The following is a 24,080-nucleotide window of genomic DNA, read 5'->3' on the forward strand; positions in this document are numbered from 1 at the left end:
TTTGCTTTTGAATTTTATCTTTTGTTGTCTTGGATGGGGACATCTCCACGCTTTAACTTTACCTTCAACAAACAAATGCACTTTATCTAGGCAGCAACATAAACAGCTTCTTCTTTTTATTTACACCGCCATTTTACTCCTCTAATTAAACTCTTCCTCTTTTTAATGTAGCTTCCTTGGTTCAAGAATCACTTGGAAAGTAGTGCAAGCATGGACCTATTTTTAATGAAAGTTGACTTTTGATTTTCAATCCCAATAACTTTGCCATACTCCAACACTCTTCATAAACTTTAATAAAGCACATAGCTTGCAACTATAGACAACTTGAGCTTTCCAGGCAGCCTCAGTCTGTTGAACAAACAGAAACACTATAGTTTTGACTACACCAAAATTAAATTCTTAGACAAATAACAAAATTAGTTCATTCTGAGCTCCTCTTAAATCAAACAAGATCCCCTTTAATTTCTGTGAATGGTATTATAGTTGAGGAAAGTATAACTAGTCATAGACAGTGCATTGTGCATCAGACACGCACTTCAAACAGCTGAATACAAATGTACACCGACCTTACGCCTATTTTGGACCATCAGCTCAAGGAAAAGCAAATCGCAAAAGAAATAACTGATAAAAACATTCTATCAGTGTCTGTGTTGATGTAATTTTGTGCATACAGTAAATGAAACCCATTGATCCAACTAATCCAATATTTCGTTTCGTGTAAGGTTCACTAAAAGGGCACTCTCTATTAGGAGCTTTTCATTCCCAGGGGCTCGATTCAAAGTTTAAACCCTCTAGGCTCTGACTAAGGTTGGAGGGGCGGTCTGTCTTTCTGCATTACTGCACCTGTATGAGCAAATAATCTCTGTCACCATTGTAAAAGTAAATTAAACTACTTTAGCAGTGAGAGTTAGGCTGGAAAAAATTATTCAATAAAAATTTCTAACCCTCCATCACAGTTAGAAGAAATCTTAATGACAGGGAACTCGACTGGTTTATACAGTTCGTTAATGTGTTAACCTAGCTCCTTCAAGAAATCAAATAGTTGCGAAGATCAAGTGGTATGAAAAGGGAAATCATCTGGCAACTTCTCTCTGTAGTGTCATTTTAATTATGAATCAGCCCGATGTTGGTCCCAGGAAGCAGATGTGGAATCCCAAAGCAACTGTAAAAGTAATGTCAAATGTGCTTTGAATAGTTTGTTATCAAGGAAACTTGTATAACTCAAGAGAATCTACAAAGGATAGGTTTTCAACTAGTCAACAAATGATTTTTGTGCATAAAGCAATAGTAATCTATTGCAGAAGCCACATGATAAGTTCCACAGCAAACCACCCCATTCCCTGAAAATGAATGTTGTCAAGTTCTTCACAAAATACTAGAATATCTCAAACTTTGACCATTATTTTTCCCCTCTCAATGCAGTCCCATTTATAGTTGCATATACAACTACTAGGAGTTGGACAATAGCCCCCATTCAGTTTCTGGAAAGGAACAAGACTGAAAATAATTTTAAGTTCTCCAAAAGAGAGAAGAGAAGAAAAGAAGGCAAACAGGAAGAAAGGAAAGTTTAGTTATGCATGGTGAAGCTCCATTCATAGTGGTGCATTATAATAGAACTTGAAGCAGACAAAAAGGTAAATAAGGAACTCTTTCATTTCACCTCCAACTTATTCTACCACGCAATTTTCACACAGCGACTCTAGTATGTGTGTCTCGCTTTCTCAAATACAAATATACACATCAACTAAGAAACTTAATACCCAGAAAGATCAACTAGAAAACAAAACACACCGGCCTCACTCACACAAAAAGGAGGGAACTAACAGCAAGATTGATCTATTCTAATTTTGTAAAAAACTTAACATTCAGTCTACATCTAGACTTTCACTGGACTTCAGTATGAATAACTGGTCTAACGGAAATGCCAGTGGCAGACAACTGTGAAGCATAATCAGCTGAATAACTCCTGTCTTGCCACCACCATTTATAACATTTACAAAGCTTATCAACACACCTGCTTATGAGCTCTCATTGAAATTTAACGACCTGGACATTGCTGCTGGATTGACTTGTAATAAAGTAGAGTTTTCTGAAACACAGCTCCTCTCATCATTCTTTGGCAGAAAGGCATTGAGAAGACCTCCACCAACTGAATCAACAACCTCATGTTTTATTCCTAATATTGCCCAGATAGGACTCTTTGCAGCTTCTCCTGGATCATCAATTCGCAATGTTTTAGGAAACCATAGACGCTTCCCAGGATCACTCTCTTTTCGTTGCTCTTCCTCAGTGCCTTTCGATTTCAGCACATTCTCATCCCTTGAATGTTTCCCCGAAGTTGGAGAATCAGGACCAAGAGTTAGAGGCATTTGGTTGTGGGATGCAGTGGGTGGGAACATCCAAGGGACATTCCAAGAACCTGGTATTGTACAACCCCAATAAGTGGTTGCAGGGAAGAATGGCATAGGAATGCCAGGAAGGGAGTAACCCGGTGGAGGTACTGCATTTCTACAGTGCACAGAACTCCATATATATGGCCAAGGAGCTTCAGTAAAGCAAGGTGAATGAGTTGGAAAGCTGTTGTAGTTCTTCCTTGGAGTGTTAGGTAATCCATTATCATTATCCTTTGAACTTACAGCAGTAACCGAAGATCCATCGGAATGATCATCTCCATTATCTCCAGCTTGAATTCGAAGCTCTTTATATTTTTGGAACCCATTCCCAGAACAATTCTGCATAGTTTTGTCAGCAACGTTCAAAACTGAAACCATTGACTCAGATAGGGGGTCTTCAGTATCAAATGTCAGAATAGTTCCATTGAGCTTGAGGGGAGGTTGCTGGGTTTCATTAGGAAAATTTGTTCTTGCATTTGATAGTGCTTCAGAGACGGATATGTGACTGTAATGCAAAACCGAGTTCTTGTGTTTCCGACGACCAGCACCTACAGGCACATTCCTCATAGTCCCACCAGCAGTCCAATATCTCTGACAATTCTTGCAGAAGTGTCTAGGCTGGCTGGCGTTGTAATTGTTGAAGTAACAAAATTTTGTTTCCATGCTATTACAGCGAGGGCATGGAAGTGTCTTGTCTGGTTTTTTCAGGTTTCTCTCCTGTGAGTTGCTTGTTTCACTGTGTTCCTCTTCACTTTTTGACCTTTTGGCTGTTGAAGATTCATAATAATCAGGCGACTCCTTTATAATATCACATCTCTGCTGAATTGGATTCTGATCCTGTAAATCCTCAGTAGTCAAATGTTCATTGTCATCAATACAATCATCACACTGACCCTGTATGTAGAGAGAAAAATCAAGTTAGTTTCTTAAATTCATTCAAGTAACGGATAACATATGAGAGTTGCAGAGTCAAGCAGTGTTTAACAAGATTTCACTAGATCCTGATATCTACACTGACTACTGAGCTTCCCTGTCACTGAAGCATGTGACTAGCTCATAGATAGAATGTTGACGTAAAGATAAAAAGGAAGACATAAAGGTCATAAACACCCTCCAATACAATTTGTTTGATTGGTTTTGACTTGACATGGGAATTTAAGAAGGTAAAGAAGATTTTTGAAACTTGTGCTCTTAAGCTAAAGATATGTACAATGTACCAAAATGTTATTTAATCTTATGGTCTTAAAATGAGTGAAGTTAGAATTAATGAGTTACCAACAAGAGAAAGAGACATTCTTCTTTAAACGGACTAAAAAGGAAATTAGAACAAACAAACTGAAACGGAGGGAGCGTCATTTAGAAGTTAGTGAACGAGGACAGAGGATTTAAATACCTGACAACTTAAGTATCGTTTGGAGTGTTCATCTTAGCAAGAACACTAAATAGAGTAGTTAAGAAAGATTTGAACATTCATCTCACATAGAAAGCAATATCTTTTACATAATATCATATTATATCAATTACAGGAATTAACAAAAGACAACAACAGTTTGTATCCTTTAATTCTTTCACGTCCCACAATAATTGACATGTTCAAAAGTAGATAAATTTGATGTATAAAAATCTGTAGCGATAAACAAAGAAAAGCTGTTGCTTGAGCTATGCAAGTCCCGCTTGTCAAATACAGGTTAAATAAAACTAGTTTAAGCATAAGGAAAACTCCTCCTATGTGCAAAGCATAATTTATCCCAAGCTGAAAGAGGAGGAGACTTGTGGTAAGCCAACGTCAGTGTAGAAATAGTCAAATTACAATCTAGAAAGAACCTCTTGGATACACAAGATTTATACTGCCAATCCTAGCTAGATTGAGATTGAGTCATAGTTGAATGGAAACACAAGAAATTACAACTCTATTGAATTCAAGAAATGGTAACTTCAGTATTTAATAACAAGGGAACCCACAACCGCTGGTTGCACACGGTGTATATTTTTTTCACTACAAAATAGCTAACAATCTAAGAAAATTGAACAACAAAAGAAAAACTTAAGTGTTCAGGCAAAGAAAGGAACACCAAAATAGAAAATTTCAGTAAGCATAACCTAATAGCCAAAAGAGGTAAAAATTCCCACCAAGAAGGAAAAAAGAACCAAAATATAACCAATACCGATCCCTTCCATTTCAGTATAATCTAACAAAAAAAAAATCCAAAACCCTAACAATATGGTCCAAAAGGAAAGTCAACAACCAGTCTCAAAATGACTTCAAAACAATAATAAAGTCATTATATACAAGAAGAAGCCATACCTTGAGCTCTTGCTCGACTTCTCCAGCTGAGAAACTATTATCTCCGGTATCCTCCGGCGCCGGAGCCGGAAAATCGGGTAACTGAATAGTCCAACCAAAGAGCTTAATGGCAGGATCCTTAATAGCAATTGCTTCAGACATTGACAAGTCCCAAAGATAAAAAGTTCAGTATAATAGCAGAGAACAGAAAGAAAGAGGAACAGATAAAATGAGATGAAATTTTGTTTGACACTTTATTCATTCACCAGAGGCAGAGAGAGAGAGAGAGAGAGAGATCTGACACCCACTAACACTTTCTTTGTTATGGGACTTTGGGTCTGGTTTTAGGCTTGGTTGGTTTTTTGGTTTACCAAAACAGGTGTTTTCTCATTTTCTCCTCTACTTTCTTGTTATATACTTAATAAAAAAAATTGTGTAATTTTTTGATATTTTTAAGATTTAAATTCATCTATTTGGTTAGATTAAAATGAAATATAGCAATCAAACATATACGGTATAATTCAACAAGTGAATTTTAAAAAGAGTAAGATGTATACCAACTTTTAATAAATAGAGAGGTTTATGTCTAATAAATCTTTATCTCAAACAAGTGTAATCAAAATAAAATTTGAAAGAAAAATAAGATAAAAAAATCAATTGAAGAAATGAAAATTGAAGAAGGAATACTTTGTGAATACTAACTAATTACTAAAGAAGGAGAAACGAGGAGGAGATGAATCTCCTTGTTCCTAATCATATGTCTTTTAATTTATGCACACATTTATTTGAGCATTATCATTTTTACTGTCTTCATCTTTTAACTTTCGTGCGTAACTCAAAATTAGAATAGATCAAAATACATGTTCATGATAAATTTACGTGAGTTTAACAATATTTTCTTAAATTACATATAAATATAATTATTATAATTTCACTTGAAACGCAAGTATTGAACAAACTTGTGGATATTGGGTATAGAAAAAGGTTAGAGTGAGAGGTGTTATGCCAGGTGAGCAAGAAAAAGCGATAGTTAATTTAGAGCCATAAGTTGTAGTATGTGGCTATAGATTTCTTCACTTTCTCTTTCTTGATTCTCTAAATAACACTTTTTAATCCGACTCAGCACTACCTTTTTCTTTTCTTCCTTCACTAGTAGCTGGGCACTAGCCGCCCACCCCTTTCAAAAAGATCCGCCTTTTCCCCTTTTTTGCCATTTCTTCTTTCTTTTTGGGACTTCTTCCGTTTCCACGTGTATTCTTGTCCATTACTCTATTCGTTCTTTTTAGTTGTTATTTATATATTTTTTTAAAAATAATTATCAATTGAGAGAGAATCAATTATCTTTTTCTAACTTTGTTCTTGACATTAATTATTTTAGAATAAGGGGCACATATTTTCTCCCTCCTTAATTATTTGTCCACTTTTATATTAATACATCTATTAAAAAAGAAAATTGATATAGTGAATTACCATTTTACCCCTATTTTTATGAAGTGGATGAATTAAAATTTTAAGATTTTCAAGAAGATCTTTCTTTTTCAAAATTAATTAATTGAGGGTATAAGAGGAACAAAAAAAATTGTCTTTTCTTGATTTGTTAAAATAGACTAGTAAAAAAGAAAAATTGAATAAATAATTAGGGACAAATGGAGTATATAATAAAAATTAAAAAATTAATAACGGATATATTGATCAAACATCGCTCATTATTAAATTTTTCTTAAAGATTATGTCAAACTTTTAGTATGACAACTAAAAAAAATGGAGAAAGTAATTAAAGTCTCACTATATTTTAACATACTGTTTTAATTGTTAGATGTATTATGTTATTATATTATTTTAATAAATATAATATTTGTTTAAATTTTATATTTTATGTCGTTACATAGGTATTAATATTGGGTAGAATAAAAAAATATTAGGTAGATATAATTTATTTTATAGTTGGAAATAATTTAGTTCAAAAAATATATTTTATTTTAATTTACTAATTTACGATTGTTTATAGCCATAGAGATATCATTAAATATTTGAAAAATTGACCCAACCGGATATGATGGACGCTACAAAACGTGCTTTCGCAGCCAACTTTAAATTTAAAAAAAACTTTAGTTTAATCATACTATCTCTTCTCCTACGTGGGACCAAACTCGAGAAAATCTAGAATATAAACAATAATTAATTTAATGTTGATGATAAGATAAGAGTTGACAAGGTTATTGCATTATTACATAAAAACAATACCAAATCTTGTATAACATTCCTTAACCTCTTTTAATTATAAAATATCTTCAATCTAATCTCTTGTGTTGCATGAAGAATCATAAAAGCACCCTTGCTTTTCTCATCTCTTTTTGCATGATTACATTAAAATAGTATTCTATTAAATACTCAAAAGAAAATTAGCACACATATATAATAAAATAACGTATCTTCAGATTGTAGATCATATTGTACCTAATACTAATACATACGCAAATGTAATTCATATCAAACCGGTATATACGTATATTACTCGGGATTCATTCCACGTACATGCATTTAATCCATATATTTTAATTAATCCATATGATGTATAGATAGCCCACACAATATAATGTTTCCTAAATAATATAACTAGAAGGGATGATTTGATTCTAGCAATTGGACATACATAAACCATAATTTCTAATTAAGTGTAATTTTAACAACTACACATTTTTGCATAGGAGAATGAATATATATATATATATATATATATGATTCATTATTTCATTATCTTATTTATTAGATTTATTTAATTTCTTAAAAAAACAAAGAAGTAAAAGTAAGTTACTGATCTTCCGAAAGTTTAGTATTCTTAAGTTATGTGACCATGTGATTTTAGAAAGAGAGCATTACTCTTCCACTCGTAAGTCGTAACTACTTTGCATAACATTCGAGTACAAATCTCTTAAACCTTATTTTAGAGAATCCTAAAGTAGTTGTGACACTTAAATACTCTTTTGTGTATATATAATAATAATAATCAGAGCAGAGAAATTAGAATAATTACACAGCAAATCCGATATTGAAGAATTTTAAAAACTTGATCCTAAGTCGTTCATTCAGAAAATTCCCGCTAGACAGGTATTTTTTTTCGATATTATATAATATATGTTTGATTTTAATCAGTTTTGTCAAAAAGGATTCCTTAAAGTGAAATTTGACCTTATATATACCAGTGTAATTTAGCAACCCTATGATCGCCCCTGTTCATGCATGTCTGATTTCAATAGCTTCCACATTTTTGTGCATATATATTTTCCATCAGCTTGGGCCTTGGAGTATCTGAATTAATCATTGGTAAGCAAGAGTTCAAAGACCTCAAGGCTACTTATGACAATTTATTGATGATTCATCTTGCAATCTGTTAAACGAGTCTTATGAATTGTGCAAATGAAGTACGTAATAACTCATGGTTCCAACTTCCAATGCTTAGTCGAACGTGCATATATATATATATATATACGTCGATCTCTTAAGCTTATCTCCTGATGATATTAGTCTTACGAATTGAATTTTATTTTTATTTGCACTCTGAACCTATAATTTCAATTGCTGAGTCTTGTGATGTATAAGAGACATGTTTCAGTAATGCCAAAGAAAATGGCTCATTTGTTGTGAGTTTAAAGTCTTACTCATGTCTTGACTAGGGATCGGAGAAGAACTAATTGAGTCTTAATATATGGGGCTCGATGATCTCGTAGATTTGGAAAACATACCGATTGAACAAGTTTTTGAGAATTTGAAATGTAACAAGGAGGGTCTTACTTATACTGATGTGGAAGAGAGGTTGTCCATCTATGGACACAACAAGCTGGAGGAGAAGACGGAGAGTAAATTCTTGAATTTTTTAAGATATTCATGGAACCCTCTCTCACGGACTATGGTAGCTGCTGCTATCATGGCAATTGTTCTCGCAAATGGAGGAGGAAGGCCTCCAGATTGACAGCTTTTTTTGGGTATCGTTACATTTCTAATTGTAACTAACTCATCATACACTTTTGTTGCGGTTAAACTAACTAGCGATATAGCAGCTCGGGTCCAATTTTTACACAAGTTCTGCAGAGTTCTTCGACATGGACGATGGTGTGAAGTAGACAGTTCTAACCTCGTCCCAGGGGATATGATCCATATAAAAATGGGAGACATAGTTCCTGCAGATGTTCGTATCCTCAATTTCTTTACTACTGATCCAGTCGTGAAAATTGACCTGTCTGATCTGACAGGTGAATCTCTTCCTGTAACAAAATCACGTATTGGAGATTGTGCTTACTCTGGTTCAACCTGTCAAAAAGGAGAAATTATAGCAGTCGTTATCGCTATTGGAGTTCGTACCAGATATAGGAATGCGGCAGCTCCCCGCGTTGTTAAAAGTTCCAACCAAGTGGAATGTTTTCTACGTGTTTCCAAAGGTATTGGAAACTTCTGCATCCATTTTGTTGCTGTGGTAATGATGGTGGAGATCATTGTCATGTACTGTATCCAACACCGTGCATATCGTTCTGGTATGGACAATCTTCTCGTGCTCCTCATTGGTGGAATTCCAATTGGCATACCACTCACTCTTTTACTCATAATGAGACATGGCACTGTTACTAGTTCTCATTATGTTATAAAAAGTATGACAACTATAATTGATATGGCTTGTATGGACGTGCTTTGTAGTGACATGACGGGGACCCTAACACTTGGCATGCTTGATGTTCAAAGAGACCTTATTGAGGTTTTTGCCAACGACATCAATAAAGATACCGTTGCTCTGATGGCAGCTCGAGCCTGTAATTCAGAGGAATGTGCTAGACGGGTTGGAATAAGCTTACGCCTTCGTTGCTGTCCAACTGAAAAACAAACATCACATACTTATTCAGATGGCAAAGGAAAAAAGCACAGGGTCAGCATCGGTAAACCAGAACATATCCTAAATCATTATGCTCATAACAAGTCAGATATCGAACATAGAGTTCATTCTGTGATTAACATGTTTGCTGAGAAGGGTTTGAAGTCAATGGCAGTGGCATACCAGGAATTTCCGTCAGATATAGAACATAGAGTACATTCTGCGATGGACATATTTGCTGAGAAGGTTTTGCACTCAATTGCTGAGCAGGCCAACCCGTCAGATATAGAACAATCAGTTCACTCTGTGATTGACATGTTTGCTGAGAAGGTCTTGCACTCAATCACTGTAGCATTCCAGGAAGTTCCGTCAGATATAAAACATACTGTTCGTTCTATGATTGACGTGTTCTCTGAGAAGGTCTTGCACTCAATCGCCGAGGCATACCAGGAAGTTCCACACGGAGCAAAGGAGAAATCTGGGAGTCCATGGCAATTCATCAGTCTTCTGCCTTTTGTTGATCCACCAAGAGAGGATTGTGCAAGCTCAATCAAGGAATTGTTGAACCACGGAGTGAGTGTTAAAATGATTACAAGGGATCAACTGGTAATTGGAAAAGAAATTGGGCGTCGCCTGGGAATGGGGACAAATATGTACCCTTCATCTGCTCTGTTGGGACATAATGATAAATCAATTGCTGCTGATAATGATCTATCGATTGATGAAATCATAGAGAATGCTGATGGTTTTGTTAGCTGTGCCCTTCCTGAGCAAAAATATGAGATAATAAAGCACTTGCGATCTCGGAAACATGTATGTGGAATGATTGGTGGTGGTGTCGATGATATTCCTGCTTTAAAAAAGGCTGATATCCGGATAGCTCCTTATGGAGCCACTGAAGCGGCTCAAAATGCTGCTGACATTGTCCTTATGGAATCTGGTCTGAAATACTTGTGTGAAGCTGTTTTGACCAGTCGATCAATTACTGTAAGGATGAAAAGCTGCATGGTACATGCTGTTTCAATTGCAATCCATAACGTGCTTGGTTTTATGCTTTTGGCTCTGGTCTGGAAGTTCGATTTTCCACCCTTTAAGATGCTCATTATTGCGCTAGCCAATTGCTTTATCAATGTGATAGCATCACAGAACAGGATCAAATCATCTCCTCTGCCTGTTAATTGGAACCTGTCCGAGATTTTGACTACTGGAATTGTCCTTGGTAGCTATTTGGCAATGTCAACGGTAATATTCTTCTGGGCAGTATATGCAACAAACTTCTTTTCACTCGACAAGACATATATGAAGTTTGTATTAGCAGTTCTCCTTCAAGTTAGCAGCAGCAATTATGCGCTAATATTCGTCATGAGGACAGGGAGATTGTTGCCTGGTTGTGATAGTCTCCTATTTATTTGTGTGTCTTATCAACTTCTTTCCACCATGCTTGCTGCGTCTGGTGATCAGAGCATTGGCTGGAGTTGTGCAGGAAAAATCTGGCTATACAACATAGTATTCTACGTTCCTCTTTATTGCATCAAGTTCTTCAATCAGCGCTCGCGCAAAGGATTTTTGAAAAGCATATTGTGATTGCTGGTAAGTTTAATTTATATCATATAAGCTGATTTTTTAGATTAAGTTTGTTTGTTGCATTACTTTGTTTTCTGCAAGTATTTGTTTTTTGGTCATAACCAGTTATAATTGTAAACTTCCAAACTTGATCTATTTTGGCATTTACATGGTTCATGTTATTTGGAAAATACCAATTATGATTTTGCAATATGTTTTTATGTTGAATTTAACTGTATAATTTATTCCAAGTGTAGCTCTGGCAATTTGTTCCTCAAGAAAGGAAGAATGGTCTCAATTTCTGAACTGCAGTAGGTTTCTAATATTCTTGTAAGATCAAATCATACTAACGTATGACATAAGAGTGACTACTTTATTGGGTCATTTCATAACGTTTTCGTTTAACTTCCAACATTTAGCAAGTCATAAAGTGGAACAATGACACCCACAAATATCTAAGGCTAGACTATTGAGCGCCACTAAAATCATTGCCAAATTTTGATAGTCTCACTTTTAGTCTAGGTCCCGTTTGGATTGGCTTAAAAAAATTGTTTTTAAATCAAAATAAAAAAGTTAAACTGAAATGACTTTTAAATTAAAAAATAAAAAGGAGGAGGAGACCTGCTTTTGGTTTTTGACTTATTTTAAGTCATTTTAAACTTATTTTAAGTCATTCTTAACCTTGTTAAACACTTCTCAACTTATTTTAAGTCATTTTTGACTTATTTTAAGTTTTTTTTTTTATATATTTGTCAAACACTTTCAAAAGTAAAAAACTGATTTAAAAGTAGGTTTGACCAACTTTTAAGCCAATTCAAACACCCTCTAATACTAACTTGTACAACAACCCAATTTGCCATGGATTTTAGTTTGAAAATTTTATCTCCAATTTCGTCGTGCGTATAAACCAACTAGCCTCTAATTTCAACTTAGAATTCCTTGTTTGTCACGTCGAGACTTTGCGTTAGACTTTAGACAAGTAATACTACTCTCACACTAGTCAAAGTATATGACAATGACGCCACCTCCTTGTACTTTCAACACGCGTTGACCATCAACAGCATACTTTTCAATTGCTTGCCTACTATCGCCCAAAATACCTTACTTTATTTTAGAGATATACTATACATGTTTTTTTTTTTTTTTTTTACCTTGTAGCAGAGTTAAAATTTTCACCAAAAAAATTCAAAATATGAAAGATTTCAAAAATCCAACATCTAATATATATATATAAAAAAATAATCTAATCATGTATAAATAGATCAAGTTACGAATAGCTAGGAGTGAAATGAAAATTGTTTAACCTTTATTTTTAGGGAAAATTGTGTAGAATAGCAAACATTTAAACGATATTAAATGCTATAGCTATTGTTTTGGAAAATTGTGATTCGCAGTCACTGTTTCGTTAGATCTTGCTATTTGTTTAATTTGTATAATTAACCCAAAATTGTGTAATTTGATTCCTGATCGTATAAATCCTTATTTTGTATATACTTACCCTAGGTATTTGTATACGATTTATGAAAAATTCACAATAAATTACCATGTTTGTATATCGGCAAGTGAAATATACAAACGGAGTTCTAGAAAATTTCTAAATGTATAAATAATTTATATATACTTATCTTATTTGTGTATTTCCAAGCGAAATATATAAAAGGCGAGCGAAAATATACAAATCGGGGCTTCCATAGCAAATAAAACTATAGCTACAAAGTGCAATTATTAGAACTATAATTGTAAAACGTTATTCCTTATAGGGCAAACTACATAAATTCCACTAGTTTAGGTCCTAATTATGAAGATTCCCGATAATTTCAAATATTACTTCTTCTATCATATTTCGTTTTCAGGATACATGAGTCTGAAACCGCAAGATACATGTATTTGTCGAATTTTAAAATAGAGATACATATTTTATTTATTTAAATTAATTGGTTGTAACTAATTTCCTTAATTAGAGGAGTGATTGAGAATTTTCAGAATATGTGGACAATTAATTCTGAAAATTTAAATTAATTCAATCTATTAATATAAGGTAGAAATCAATGAGTGTTTCTATGTTTAATTAGTTTAATTTTATTATTCTTTGAAATAATAAATTCATTAATATTATTATTAAAAGACAAAATCATGTATATCTTGGTCATGTAATTTGATTAATTTCATTTTATTACTCTTAAAATAATAAATTCATTAATTTGATGTATCTATTATCAATATATGATATATCCAACAAATTAAACACTAGATTCATGAGTATCATACAAGTACATTCATATGTATCATACAAGTATCTAGTACTAATTTTATGTAGTTTGTTATATGTATCTATTTATATGATCTAATATTATTTCATCTATCTTTTATATGTATAATTTGATGTATCAACAGGGCCGTCTTAACCCCTAGGCCATTAAAGCCATTGCTTGGGGCCCTATATTTTTTGGGGCCCAATTTTAAAAAAATAATTACTTATATATGTTATTTTTTAAAAAAAATAAAATTATATGCACTATGAGTGTTATGATTTCTACTAAGGAAATTGCATATGAGATGAATATAAATCGGAATTTCGTAAGAAACAATTTGATGAAAATATGGATAACGAAATCAGAAAATCCCTTGAAGATCATTTAGAGTTGATTACTTTAAATATTACTTCATAATAGATTTGAACCAATTGAAGCACATGAAAATATTTTTGATTTCTTATTTAGTGGTAAAATATTGAGATCACTAGATGATGAGAATTTAAATAACTATTGTCTTAACCTTGAACTTTCTTTAACACATAATAGTTATTCTGCTATTGATGATTTTGATTTATTTTTTGAATTAAAAGTGTTGAGAAAAATAATGCAAGTAGACGATAATGATCTAATGAAAATACTCAATCAAATAAAAAGACTTGATTTTTTTCCAAATACGCATATTGCTTATAAAATAATGTTAACAGTTCCTGATGCCTCGGGTGAAATAATTTTTTTTCAAATTAAAATTGATTAAATCTTCTTTACAATCAACAATGTCTCAAGAGAGACCGAATGAATTAGCTATATTATCATTTGAAAAAGGAATTATTAACAGTATTTACCGACTTTGCGTCTAAATTAGCTAGAAAAGTAGATTTTAATTGAAAGTATATATGATGAAAAAAATAATATTAGAGCCCCTCTTTAAGTTTCGCTTTAGGCCCCCAATGTTGTTGAGTTGGTCCTGTGTATCAAATATCAATTTCATACTTTATATTCAAAAACATGTAGCTCAGTTACATAGTAAGCATATACATCTAATTATGTGTATCTAAATATGGAATGTAATTGAAAAGCATGAATTTAGGAACCAATCACGACTGTAGAGTATTTGTTGTATAATTAATAAAAAAAGGAAAAAAAATTGAAAATTCTTCCTTTTTTTTTTTTTAGTATCTAATTTTTTTTTCTCATAAATACATTAACTCTTAACTAGATGCATGTACATAATACCCTTCGTATATCTCTTCTCTTCAACAGAGACCAATGCCACCTCCATTGCACGTCTCCTCGCCATCATGAAATCGTCGTCTCCGACAAAAGCTTCACCAAACTAGCAGGAAATCTTTTGTTCTTCGCTGCGCTCTTCTCCTAGGTACACTGAAGAATTGAAACTTGATGATGTTGTACATCCTGCTATACTGGCCTTGAAGGAGGGGTAATCATCTTAACTTTTTTTCACATATCCATTATTATTGTAGTCAGTAATTTTTTCCCCTTGGTTTAGTGTGTTTCTATACGTCCCTATTCTTTTCTTGAAAAAGGATGTAATTCTAATCCCCTCAATTTTGACTCATTGGTTAACATGAGGATTAAGGGAAGAGGAAGATTTTGAGTTTTACCCTAACTCATATTCTTGGATAGGAAGATATTTATTTTTAATTAAAACACTAATTTTGGAGTTTAAACGTAAAGATAATTAATCAATCCTAGTTTTAAGGGATATGGGTATTGATTGTATCTTCAATAATATATGATATAAAATATTAAAAGTGGTAATATATGTAATTGTTTAAAAATAGAGATAAAATTAATATATATAATAGTGATGTATGTAGTTTATTCTTTATATTTATTGTGTTTGCTATTTCTAACTAAAATTACTCTTTTTTAACGGTGGGATTGAGTCGGGCCATTTGATCAGTCATATGGCCCATTTAGGTAGTTTATAGACTTGTAGCCCATTAGAACCAGAAAAAGAAAAGAAAACTTAAATTTGGAGTGTATGAAGTCCACCATTTCATGTGAAGGAATTTAAACACACATCAAATCTCCTTGTCGTCTCTGCTTCCTTTTCTACACTCTTGATGGCCGGCCAAAATTTCAATTTACACCAGATCTCCATAAATTGATTCTCAGCTATTAGTCTTCTTCCTTCTAGATTACTTCAAACTTCTAACTTTATCTGATATAAATTCCCAATTGACTATCCATCAATATTCCAATCTCTTTTTCAATTTGGGAAAATTGGCCGATCTGATCTTCATTAAAGACTGAGTTTTTTATATTCCTAGATACAATCTTGAAATCTTTAACCCAAATGGTCTGTTTACATACCTCAATTCCTCCAATAGACCCAAAATTAGCCAGGGCAAAATCCAAGATTTCAACTCCCCACTTGAGGCAAATCAATCGGTTGGACAAGAAAAGAAACATGCCGCCAAGTGATTGTGAACAGTCTCACTCTGTTATCATTGATGTAGTGATTTTGATTGCCGTGGTTGGTGCTTCTGGGGTGTTGTTGTATCCTTATATAAATCTTGTGGTGCATATACTGATTGAATTTTTCGAAGAAGTTTCTGATGTGGTGAAAGAGGAATTTTTGCGGGCTCCGATGGTGTTTATCTGTCTAGGGCTTAGCATTTTTTTTGCTGTAATTGCTCTTTTGGCAGTGACAGTTTGTACAACAGGGAGAGGATGTGGGAGACCAGGTTGTCGTCGGCTTAAGAAAGCTGCTGAATTTGATATACAGCTAGAGACAGAAGACAGTCTTAAGAAGTCAAATTTGATTCCAAAAACTGGAGGAGTTAAAAAGGGGATATTCAAGTTACCTAGAGATTACCATCAAGAATTGGAAAGTGAACTTAAAAGAATGGCTCCGCCTAATGGTAGAGCGGTTCTTGTGTATCGAGGCAGATGTGGTTGCTCTATAGGTACAATGGAAATTCCTGGACCAAGGAAGACTGGAAAGTTTAAGAAATAATTTTAGGAAGCATATTTTGGATGCTGTAATAATCAGATGATGCCTTTGACTGGTAATCTTCTCTGAAAGGAACTAGACCCTTTTATAAGCTTATATATATATGAGAATAAATTATTACAAAGAACAGGAACTCTTATTATAATGTAACAGGGGAATCTGCCATTTCCGCTACCATAATAGTGTATTCCATCGATCCCCGTTCCTGTAAATTAGTTAAGTACTATTTGGGCCACAGAAGATGTGTTTTGTGCAATAGCTACATAAACACAGTTTGACCTTGTTGATTGAGAATCTTATCTATGGCTATTGCTGTTTTACTGGTATGTGTGTCCCCATAGCTAATTTTCGCTGACCACGTCTTATAGGATCAGTTTATTTATGGTTTTAGTGTTCTCTTTCTGGAGTACTTTATATCTCTTCTTGCAAACTTATGTTAGCTGTTTATTTTCTGTTGCTATTTGCTTTAGTTTGATGACTACATTCTGCAAATTAGGTTTAAAGGAATAGTCAGAAGTTCAACAATCATACTTCAATGTGTAGTACTTTCTCGAGCTGTATAAAAAAAAATCATATCTGATGATCATGTATTGAAGTTGCTTGAATTGCCTATGTCCCTCAACTGCTACAGTTAGGAATGAAAACATTATCTATGTACATAATTGATGTTCTGAGCCAATGGAAAATTGGAAACAGCCTCTCGACTCTATAAAAATAGGGTAAGGTCTGCGTACATCCTACCCTCCCATTTGTGGGATTGCACCGGGTATGTAGTTGTTATTGTGATACATAATTGATCTTCTCGTAATGGAAGTTCTGCTCAATTGTTTAGACTTTTTTTCAGTTTGTTGTGCAACTGATGTCCTAAACTGCTTAGCACGTTTTTACATTCTGTGAATTGCTTAATCTGCTCAACTGGGGTAGACTCTGAGTCGTTTAGCTGATTGTCAATGTGCTTTTGTGCTACTTAAAATATGTCATTGAACACACAAATCTTTGAGTTACAAGGATGGGCAGTGTTCGTCCTTGTGTGCCTTGTATGATTCTTCATTTGGTATATTACTACTACTGTCATAGTACTAGTATGTTTTTCTTCTTATGTCGCTTACTTTCTTGATGTTTTTGCCTGTGGGTTCAAGTCCCCCCAAAAAAAAAAAGTACCTCTGATTGAGCCTTACAACAAGTCTTTTAAACAATTTAGATGGCATTAGTGAAAGACCTCTTTGTTGGTGTGTTAAAGGCCTAAGTTGAATGTTTTTATATTGATACAAAACAAAGTTTAATAACTTTACGAGATAAATTATTAAACTTTAGTGATCTTTTGAGATATTAACTCTGTTTTATTACTTGAGTTTGTTAGATGATATTATGTGGGCAGGCAAGAGCATTTGTATGTAGTCAGTTGATTGTCTGGTTAAATTTCTACTATGTGACTAAACCAGAGTGGTAGATGTAAGCAGTTGATTGTCTAGTAAAAATTCCGCGTAAACTTGAAAAAGACGACTCTATTAAGAAAAATCATTTAAGTACTATTTTTTGGTAAACAAGAAAAAATCATTACCATCTCTTTTGAGAGATTATTATTCATCAATCCACTCTCGTATTAACTAGATAGCATATAAAGTAAACCAAAATAAACAGAATAAAAAACACAACCTAAGATGCTCTCAATGTATATATCTGTTTGTTCTTCATCCAACTCATTAATACTACTACCAACACGTCGAATACTCTCTCTCAGAGTCGGTCTTCTCCCGGCCGTCACGACAGCCACAGGCATCTTGTACCTGCAAACAGGACAGGAACCATGTATCTCCAACCACTGGTTAATACAGTTTGAATGATAACGATGTTTACATGGCATCTCTTTAACTTTTTCCCCAACTTGAAACTCCGACAAGCAAATTGCACATTCACTTTCCTCTTCTATAATTTTAACAATTGGCAGTGCTTCTACTGAAGCCTGTGCCGCTGGTGGTGAAGGCCCGGCTTCATACTGGATGTATGAACTCCTGCGCGCCATCAGAGTGAGATCCCGAAACAACGTTGGCATGGTAAATTGAAGTACTAGGTATAGGATGGATGGTTGTATATAAAGTGTATATTCTCGAACCTAGTTCTAGTTGGATTTGGAATAATAGACTTTTAACAGCACTAATTATAAACCAATATTTAGTAAGGATGTCTAATGGAGGGGTGTATATATAGTGTATATTCTCGAACCTAGTCCTAGTTGGATTGGGAATAATATACTTTTAACAGCACTAATTATAAACCAATATTTTTAGTATTAAGGGTGTATATTCGTAAACCTAGTCCTAGGTGGATTCGGAATAATATACTTTTAATAGCACTAATTGAAAACCGACATTAGAAAGGGTGTCTAATGGTTTAGTTTGGTTAATTGGTTATTCAAAGATATTATATCATATTAATTCTACGGTTATTTTATGAGCAACTTACAAAAATGACTATAGTTATAGGGTTATTGAATTTTAATAGCTATAAGTATGATATTTACCAAAAATGACTACAGTTATATCTATATCTAGCTGTACTTTTGTATAACTTTTATTATTATTATTTATACAACAATACAATTACAATTATAATTCACTAAATAAGGTAATTTATGTTACTATGACAGACAACCCTTTAATTGCTTCCCTAAGACTCTCAACTTTCCATTATTAAATTACCAACTAATATTTACCTATTGAAAACATATTCACTCAAATTCCAAACAAATAAACAAAAATATTGGGATACATTTTACTCCATTGTTCTTACTTCATTGTTCTTATTTAGGCGTCATAAATATATTCATAGAATTTTGTTTAGTTAAATTTATCTATTATATTTGGTGAATTGATTGTATTTGTGAATAAATCTTATTTCTTTCGATTTTAAATAGATGAACTACATGACAAGCATAACTTGTACAATAATTTCGATTTCTATAAATCTACATATGCGACACTTCAAACGAACGATTCACAACATAGAATATGATTTCCTACTAAGAAAAATGTATTATTTATACCGTTAGCATATGAATACTTTGATTTCAAATGGATGCAATGATTTATATAACTTAATGTATTAATATATCTAGGATACAAACCATCATAGAACTTAATGTATTAATATATCAAACTTGGTAAAGTATATCAGTTTAGCATACGAGCACAACAATTTAAATACATTTACCTTATGAATACATCTATATAATATACATATGAATACCCTTGTTGTTAAACAAAAATTAGATACATTGGACAATCCAAAAATAAGAAAAGTAGAACATAACACAATGTGAGTATCCAAGTGTATTCAAATATACTTATATACCCTAATCAACCTTTCAACTTGTGATGATATTTCAATACAATTGGGCAATTAAAAAAAAGAAAAGAAAAAAGACAATGGAATGCAATACAATACAAGTATTCAGATGTATAATTATTTCACTCTATAAAAAATTGAAAATCCCACAATTCACATTGTATTACTTTTTTTTTTACAACTATATACATATGAATACAACTTGTTAATTTTTCCTCCTGTTTTTGTTGTACAACTAAACCTCAATCTCTTTTTCCTTCTGTTCTTGTTGTACTACTTCTTTTCACTGCTATCGAAATCAACGAAGGAAGTTCATCCAACAATTCATCAAATAAATGTATATCAGAGTATTGATTTTTGCCATTATAATGAAAAAAATCTCCAATCGAAATCCTATGAAAATAGATGAAACATATAGATCTATACAAATATTATCTTCATAAAAACAAGAAAAAATGCAATTAGAAGATACCTAATGAAGATGAATCACAAAAATCACTCCTGCAATTATGCAAAAGGATCGTGAATTAGAAGGATTTAAAAAAAAAAACAAAAACAAATTAGTGTTATAGAAATATTGAAAGAGAAAACATTGAAGATGGTAAACATAGGGAACAAGCACCTAAAATATGCCTAGCATAATTGATTAGGCCTGTACTAATTACTTTGCTATTTAATATTTCTTAATATACATATAAAATTGAAAAAAAATGATAATTCATGTATAATTAATTAACTTTGCTATTTAATATTAAAGTGACCCTTCGGGGTGGCCCAGTGGTTTGGGCTTGGGACTTCCATGTTGGAGGTCTCAAGTTCGAAACCCCTTGCCAGCGAAAGCAAGGGGTTTACCTTCTGGGTCGAGCTCGTCGCACCGGGCTTGCCTAGTGCGGGTTACCTCTCCTATGTAGTTTGCGAGCTATTGCATAGGAGCGGGGGTTTTACCCTGTGCGCACCCAAAGGGTAGCGGCTACGGGTTTCCCTTGTCATCAAAAAAAAAAAATTAAAGTGTATCCATATGACACAAAAAAAGTAAACTATAGCTATTCATCTTAAATATATATTAATGTTTGCTATATTCTATAGTATTTCCTTATTTTATTTTATTGTCTATACTTAAAATTTGATTTTTCAAAATCTTGGTTTTTATTGGATATTTTTTTCAGTGCGATTAATTTTCTGTAATGTGATTTTAAAATATCATTTAATAATATGGGGCATAGTAACTAGGTTGTTGTTTATTATGTAAAAAATAATAACTAGTTTCAATGCACTACTAGTTTTAATATACACATATAGGTTAATTATATAAAAAAAATTATAGTGTTACAAAATTAAGAATTTCCAATGTCACAGACTTGATAATTTTGAAAGGTTAAAGCCCAAAAAAAAAGAATATTAATTAAAGCTTAAATTTAGAATTTTATTTATTAACTCTAAATTAAATTAAATTTTATTTATGAAAAGAAAAGGAAGTCAAAATCAAATATTAATCTAATTGGCTACTAATTTATTTTCCCCTTAGATTTTGAAGTTCTAGGTTTCTAATTAAGAATTATTTTGATAAGTATAGTATTAGTTTTGAACTATTTCAAAATATAAAATTACAAACTATCATCTAGAATGTAATTAATTATTCTTATACAAATAAATGATTAAATTATCAATTTATTCTTCTTAATGAGCTCTTTTAAAAATGAAAAAGAAAAAAAGCATAAGGTCAGCAGCCGCAGACATTCGAATGTGCACCTTGACTAGTCCTAAGCACCTCGCATCGCCGGGCTACATCATCTCGTTGTTTTAATGGTGTTCAAAGTGTATAATTTACTCATTTAGAATATCATTATACATAAATTAATCTTTAATAAAAAATTTTGTGTGATTATCTTTAATCTACTATAGCTTTGCTCCTGATTGTCACAATGTATAAATTATATACAAGATTAGTTGTTTGATCAATTTTATTTATATTTGATTTTAGGTGGTTTGTCGCATAAAAACATTAGTGCTTTATAATTGTCTAAATATAAAGACATGACTTATTTAGTACTCTGATTTTTCATCTAGGAAAAAAAGTTTCAAGGCTTGAATGTGTTTCTCTACATTCACTCCTATTTTGGAGTTTATTTTTGTTAGATTTCAATTAATCATAATAAATTTTATTTTCCATATATCATAAAAAAGCTAGAAGATTTTTTTTCTTCTAATATCATTATTATGTGACATTTCAAAATTGGAGCTGATAGAGAAGTATCAATCGCTGTAGTGTAAGTATTAATGGTTATATTAGTAAAACATTGTGTATATGTTTTTACTTCTTTTTGAAAAAATTACTGTATTGTTTGCATTTCGAAAATTGTATAAATGTATAGAAATAACTTTTGATCTACTCACTTTTTCTCCTTATTATAAAGTGGTATAAATAGTTTCATTCCGATTAAACTGAAAAAATTTAGCTCCCTTTCACTTTTAATTTTAACATACAGCAAAATTAAAACTTTGGTCATCATATATTAAGTTCTTCTATAATTGTACGAAGTGCGAGTAATTTCTCTCATCTAATACAATAATAATTAACACACTTATATTGACATGAACTTTTTGCAATTTAGACGGCTAAATTATTGACTAAAATAGACAACTTATGAAAGAATTGGAAGTCTTATATATGGTTCACGGCATCTTATACCTACAAATTGGACAAGATGCATGTATCTCTAACCATCTGTTAATACAATTTGAATGATAGCGATGTTTACATGGCATTTCTTTAGCTGTTTCCTTGACTTGAAATTCTACCAAACAAATAGCACATTCGCTCATCTGTTCTTCTTCTTCTTCTTGTACGATTTCAACATCTGGCAATTTTTCTATTGAAGCCTTTGTCGCTGGTGGTGGTACGGTACTAGTCGTCCTGATTATTGGCTCCCAATTCGTTGCCGTAGGCACTGCCGTCGGAACAACTTCTCTAATGTTTTGTTGGCGCTGGATCCGCGATCGCTCATGCTGCTCCGCCTGAGAGAGTGCGTCGCGCAGCGCGTGGAATCGCGCCATGGCTGCCGGCGGTGGCTGTGGCCGTGGCCGTGGCCGTGGCCGTGGCCGCGGCTGCTCACGGAAAGATCTTCTTCTCGTATTCATAGTATATTTGATGAATCAATTCCCGGACGACAAATTTATAGTATGTATATATTCTTCAACCTAGTTTTAATTGGATTTAGAATAACACAATTCAATTACCGAAATCCTAATTCCTAAACCAGAAGGTAATAGGATAGAAACTCTGTGTTGTTCGTTTAGTAGTTTAGTTTGTTAATTAGTTATCTCAATTTTTATTTTATTGGTAAAATTTTGATTCATCTAATTGGTAACGTTTAATTTCCCACTTTGTAATCCTCTTTTCAATTTCCCCTTGCCCTTATTTATAATTTTAAAAATTTACTCTACGTAATTTAGCTTAACACAAAGTTTAAGAATATAAAAAAAAAAAACTTTCTAATATATCATATGGTCATAAATTAAAGTTAGTTAAACGTATCAAAATGTATAACATTAAATATGTCACGTGAAAAATTGAAAATTAAATTGTTACAATAAATTAAAAAAGGACTTAAATATTTCGAAGTTAGATTCTCTTAAATCTTAATGCACAAAAGTGTGCAACCAATAATAGAGTTGAAAGTGTTGGGTTTAGTAAGGTGTGAATGGGAAATTAAAAAAGAGAAAATGAAAAGTGGAAGAACCAATGAAAAAGGGGAAACCAATTTTGGAGGGAAAAATGAAAAGTCATCATTGCAAAAGTGCAAATGAAAGGTCATTTTTACCATATCGGTAGAAGAAAGGAAATTGTTGTCCTTATATTAGGAAACACTTCCTTTAGTTCTTAAAGGGTTAAGAAGAAGGTACCCCCTCGCGCCGTCGTCGTCGTCGCTCGCTCGGCCTCGGCTTCGGCTTTGGATGTGATTGATTGATAATATTTTTGGACAAAATTTATTTAATCAATCTTGTTAAATCATTTCCTTTCTCTTTTAAATTAATTCAGAATGTTAATTAAATAACAAAATTAATTTGGCGCAACTGAATTTATTTGAAATTCACGTGTAACGGTAATCCTTCCAAAAAGTCGTTACTTTTCCCAAACGGTAATCCTTCCGAAAAGTCGTTACTTTTCCCAAAGGACACAATGTTCTGGAAAAAAAAAATGGGTCTGAACAGACGTATTCCTTGCTGCAAATGGCTATAAATAAGAGGTCTTTTTCGTTTTTTCAAACACTGAAATTTTCCCTCTCTGCATACATTTTCTTACATAAATAAATTTGTCGATCGACTGAGTCTGTGTGTGCTCTTGTTGCTGTTCTTGCGTTCGCTGAAGTTATTAAAGTTTGAGGTACCGCTACTTGTT

At 32.8% G+C, this 24,080-nt stretch overlaps 3 protein-coding genes and 1 pseudogene across 3 annotated transcripts; 2 read left to right on the top strand and 2 right to left on the bottom strand.

The window, feature by feature from the left end:
- Nucleotides 1-1,509: 1,509 nt before the first annotated feature.
- LOC125849474 (cyclic dof factor 3-like) lies at nt 1,510-4,959 on the bottom strand. Its single transcript, XM_049529559.1, has 2 exons — nt 4,699-4,959; nt 1,510-3,287 (listed from the first exon to the last, which is right to left on the bottom strand). The coding sequence occupies exons 1-2, from the start codon at nt 4,837-4,839 to the stop codon at nt 2,019-2,021; spliced, it is 1,410 nt and encodes a 469-aa protein (XP_049385516.1). The 5' UTR covers nt 4,840-4,959; the 3' UTR covers nt 1,510-2,018.
- A 720-nt stretch (nt 4,960-5,679) lies between these two features.
- On the top strand, nt 5,680-11,218 carry LOC125847485 (plasma membrane ATPase 3-like; annotated as a pseudogene).
- A 4,125-nt stretch (nt 11,219-15,343) lies between these two features.
- LOC125849491 (uncharacterized protein At5g19025) lies at nt 15,344-16,623 on the top strand. Its single transcript, XM_049529580.1, has one exon. The coding sequence runs from the start codon at nt 15,677-15,679 to the stop codon at nt 16,337-16,339; it is 663 nt and encodes a 220-aa protein (XP_049385537.1). The 5' UTR covers nt 15,344-15,676; the 3' UTR covers nt 16,340-16,623.
- Nucleotides 16,624-22,354: 5,731 nt separating this feature from the next.
- Nucleotides 22,355-22,735, bottom strand: LOC125847486 (E3 ubiquitin-protein ligase MPSR1-like). The gene has a single exon (XM_049527095.1). It carries the CDS (start codon nt 22,733-22,735, stop codon nt 22,355-22,357), a length of 381 nt encoding a protein of 126 aa, XP_049383052.1.
- Between the last annotated feature and the right edge of the window lie 1,345 nt (nt 22,736-24,080).

This window comes from Solanum stenotomum, chromosome 12 (assembly GCF_019186545.1).
Source record: "Solanum stenotomum isolate F172 chromosome 12, ASM1918654v1, whole genome shotgun sequence".
Classification (NCBI taxonomy): domain Eukaryota; kingdom Viridiplantae; phylum Streptophyta; class Magnoliopsida; order Solanales; family Solanaceae; genus Solanum; species Solanum stenotomum.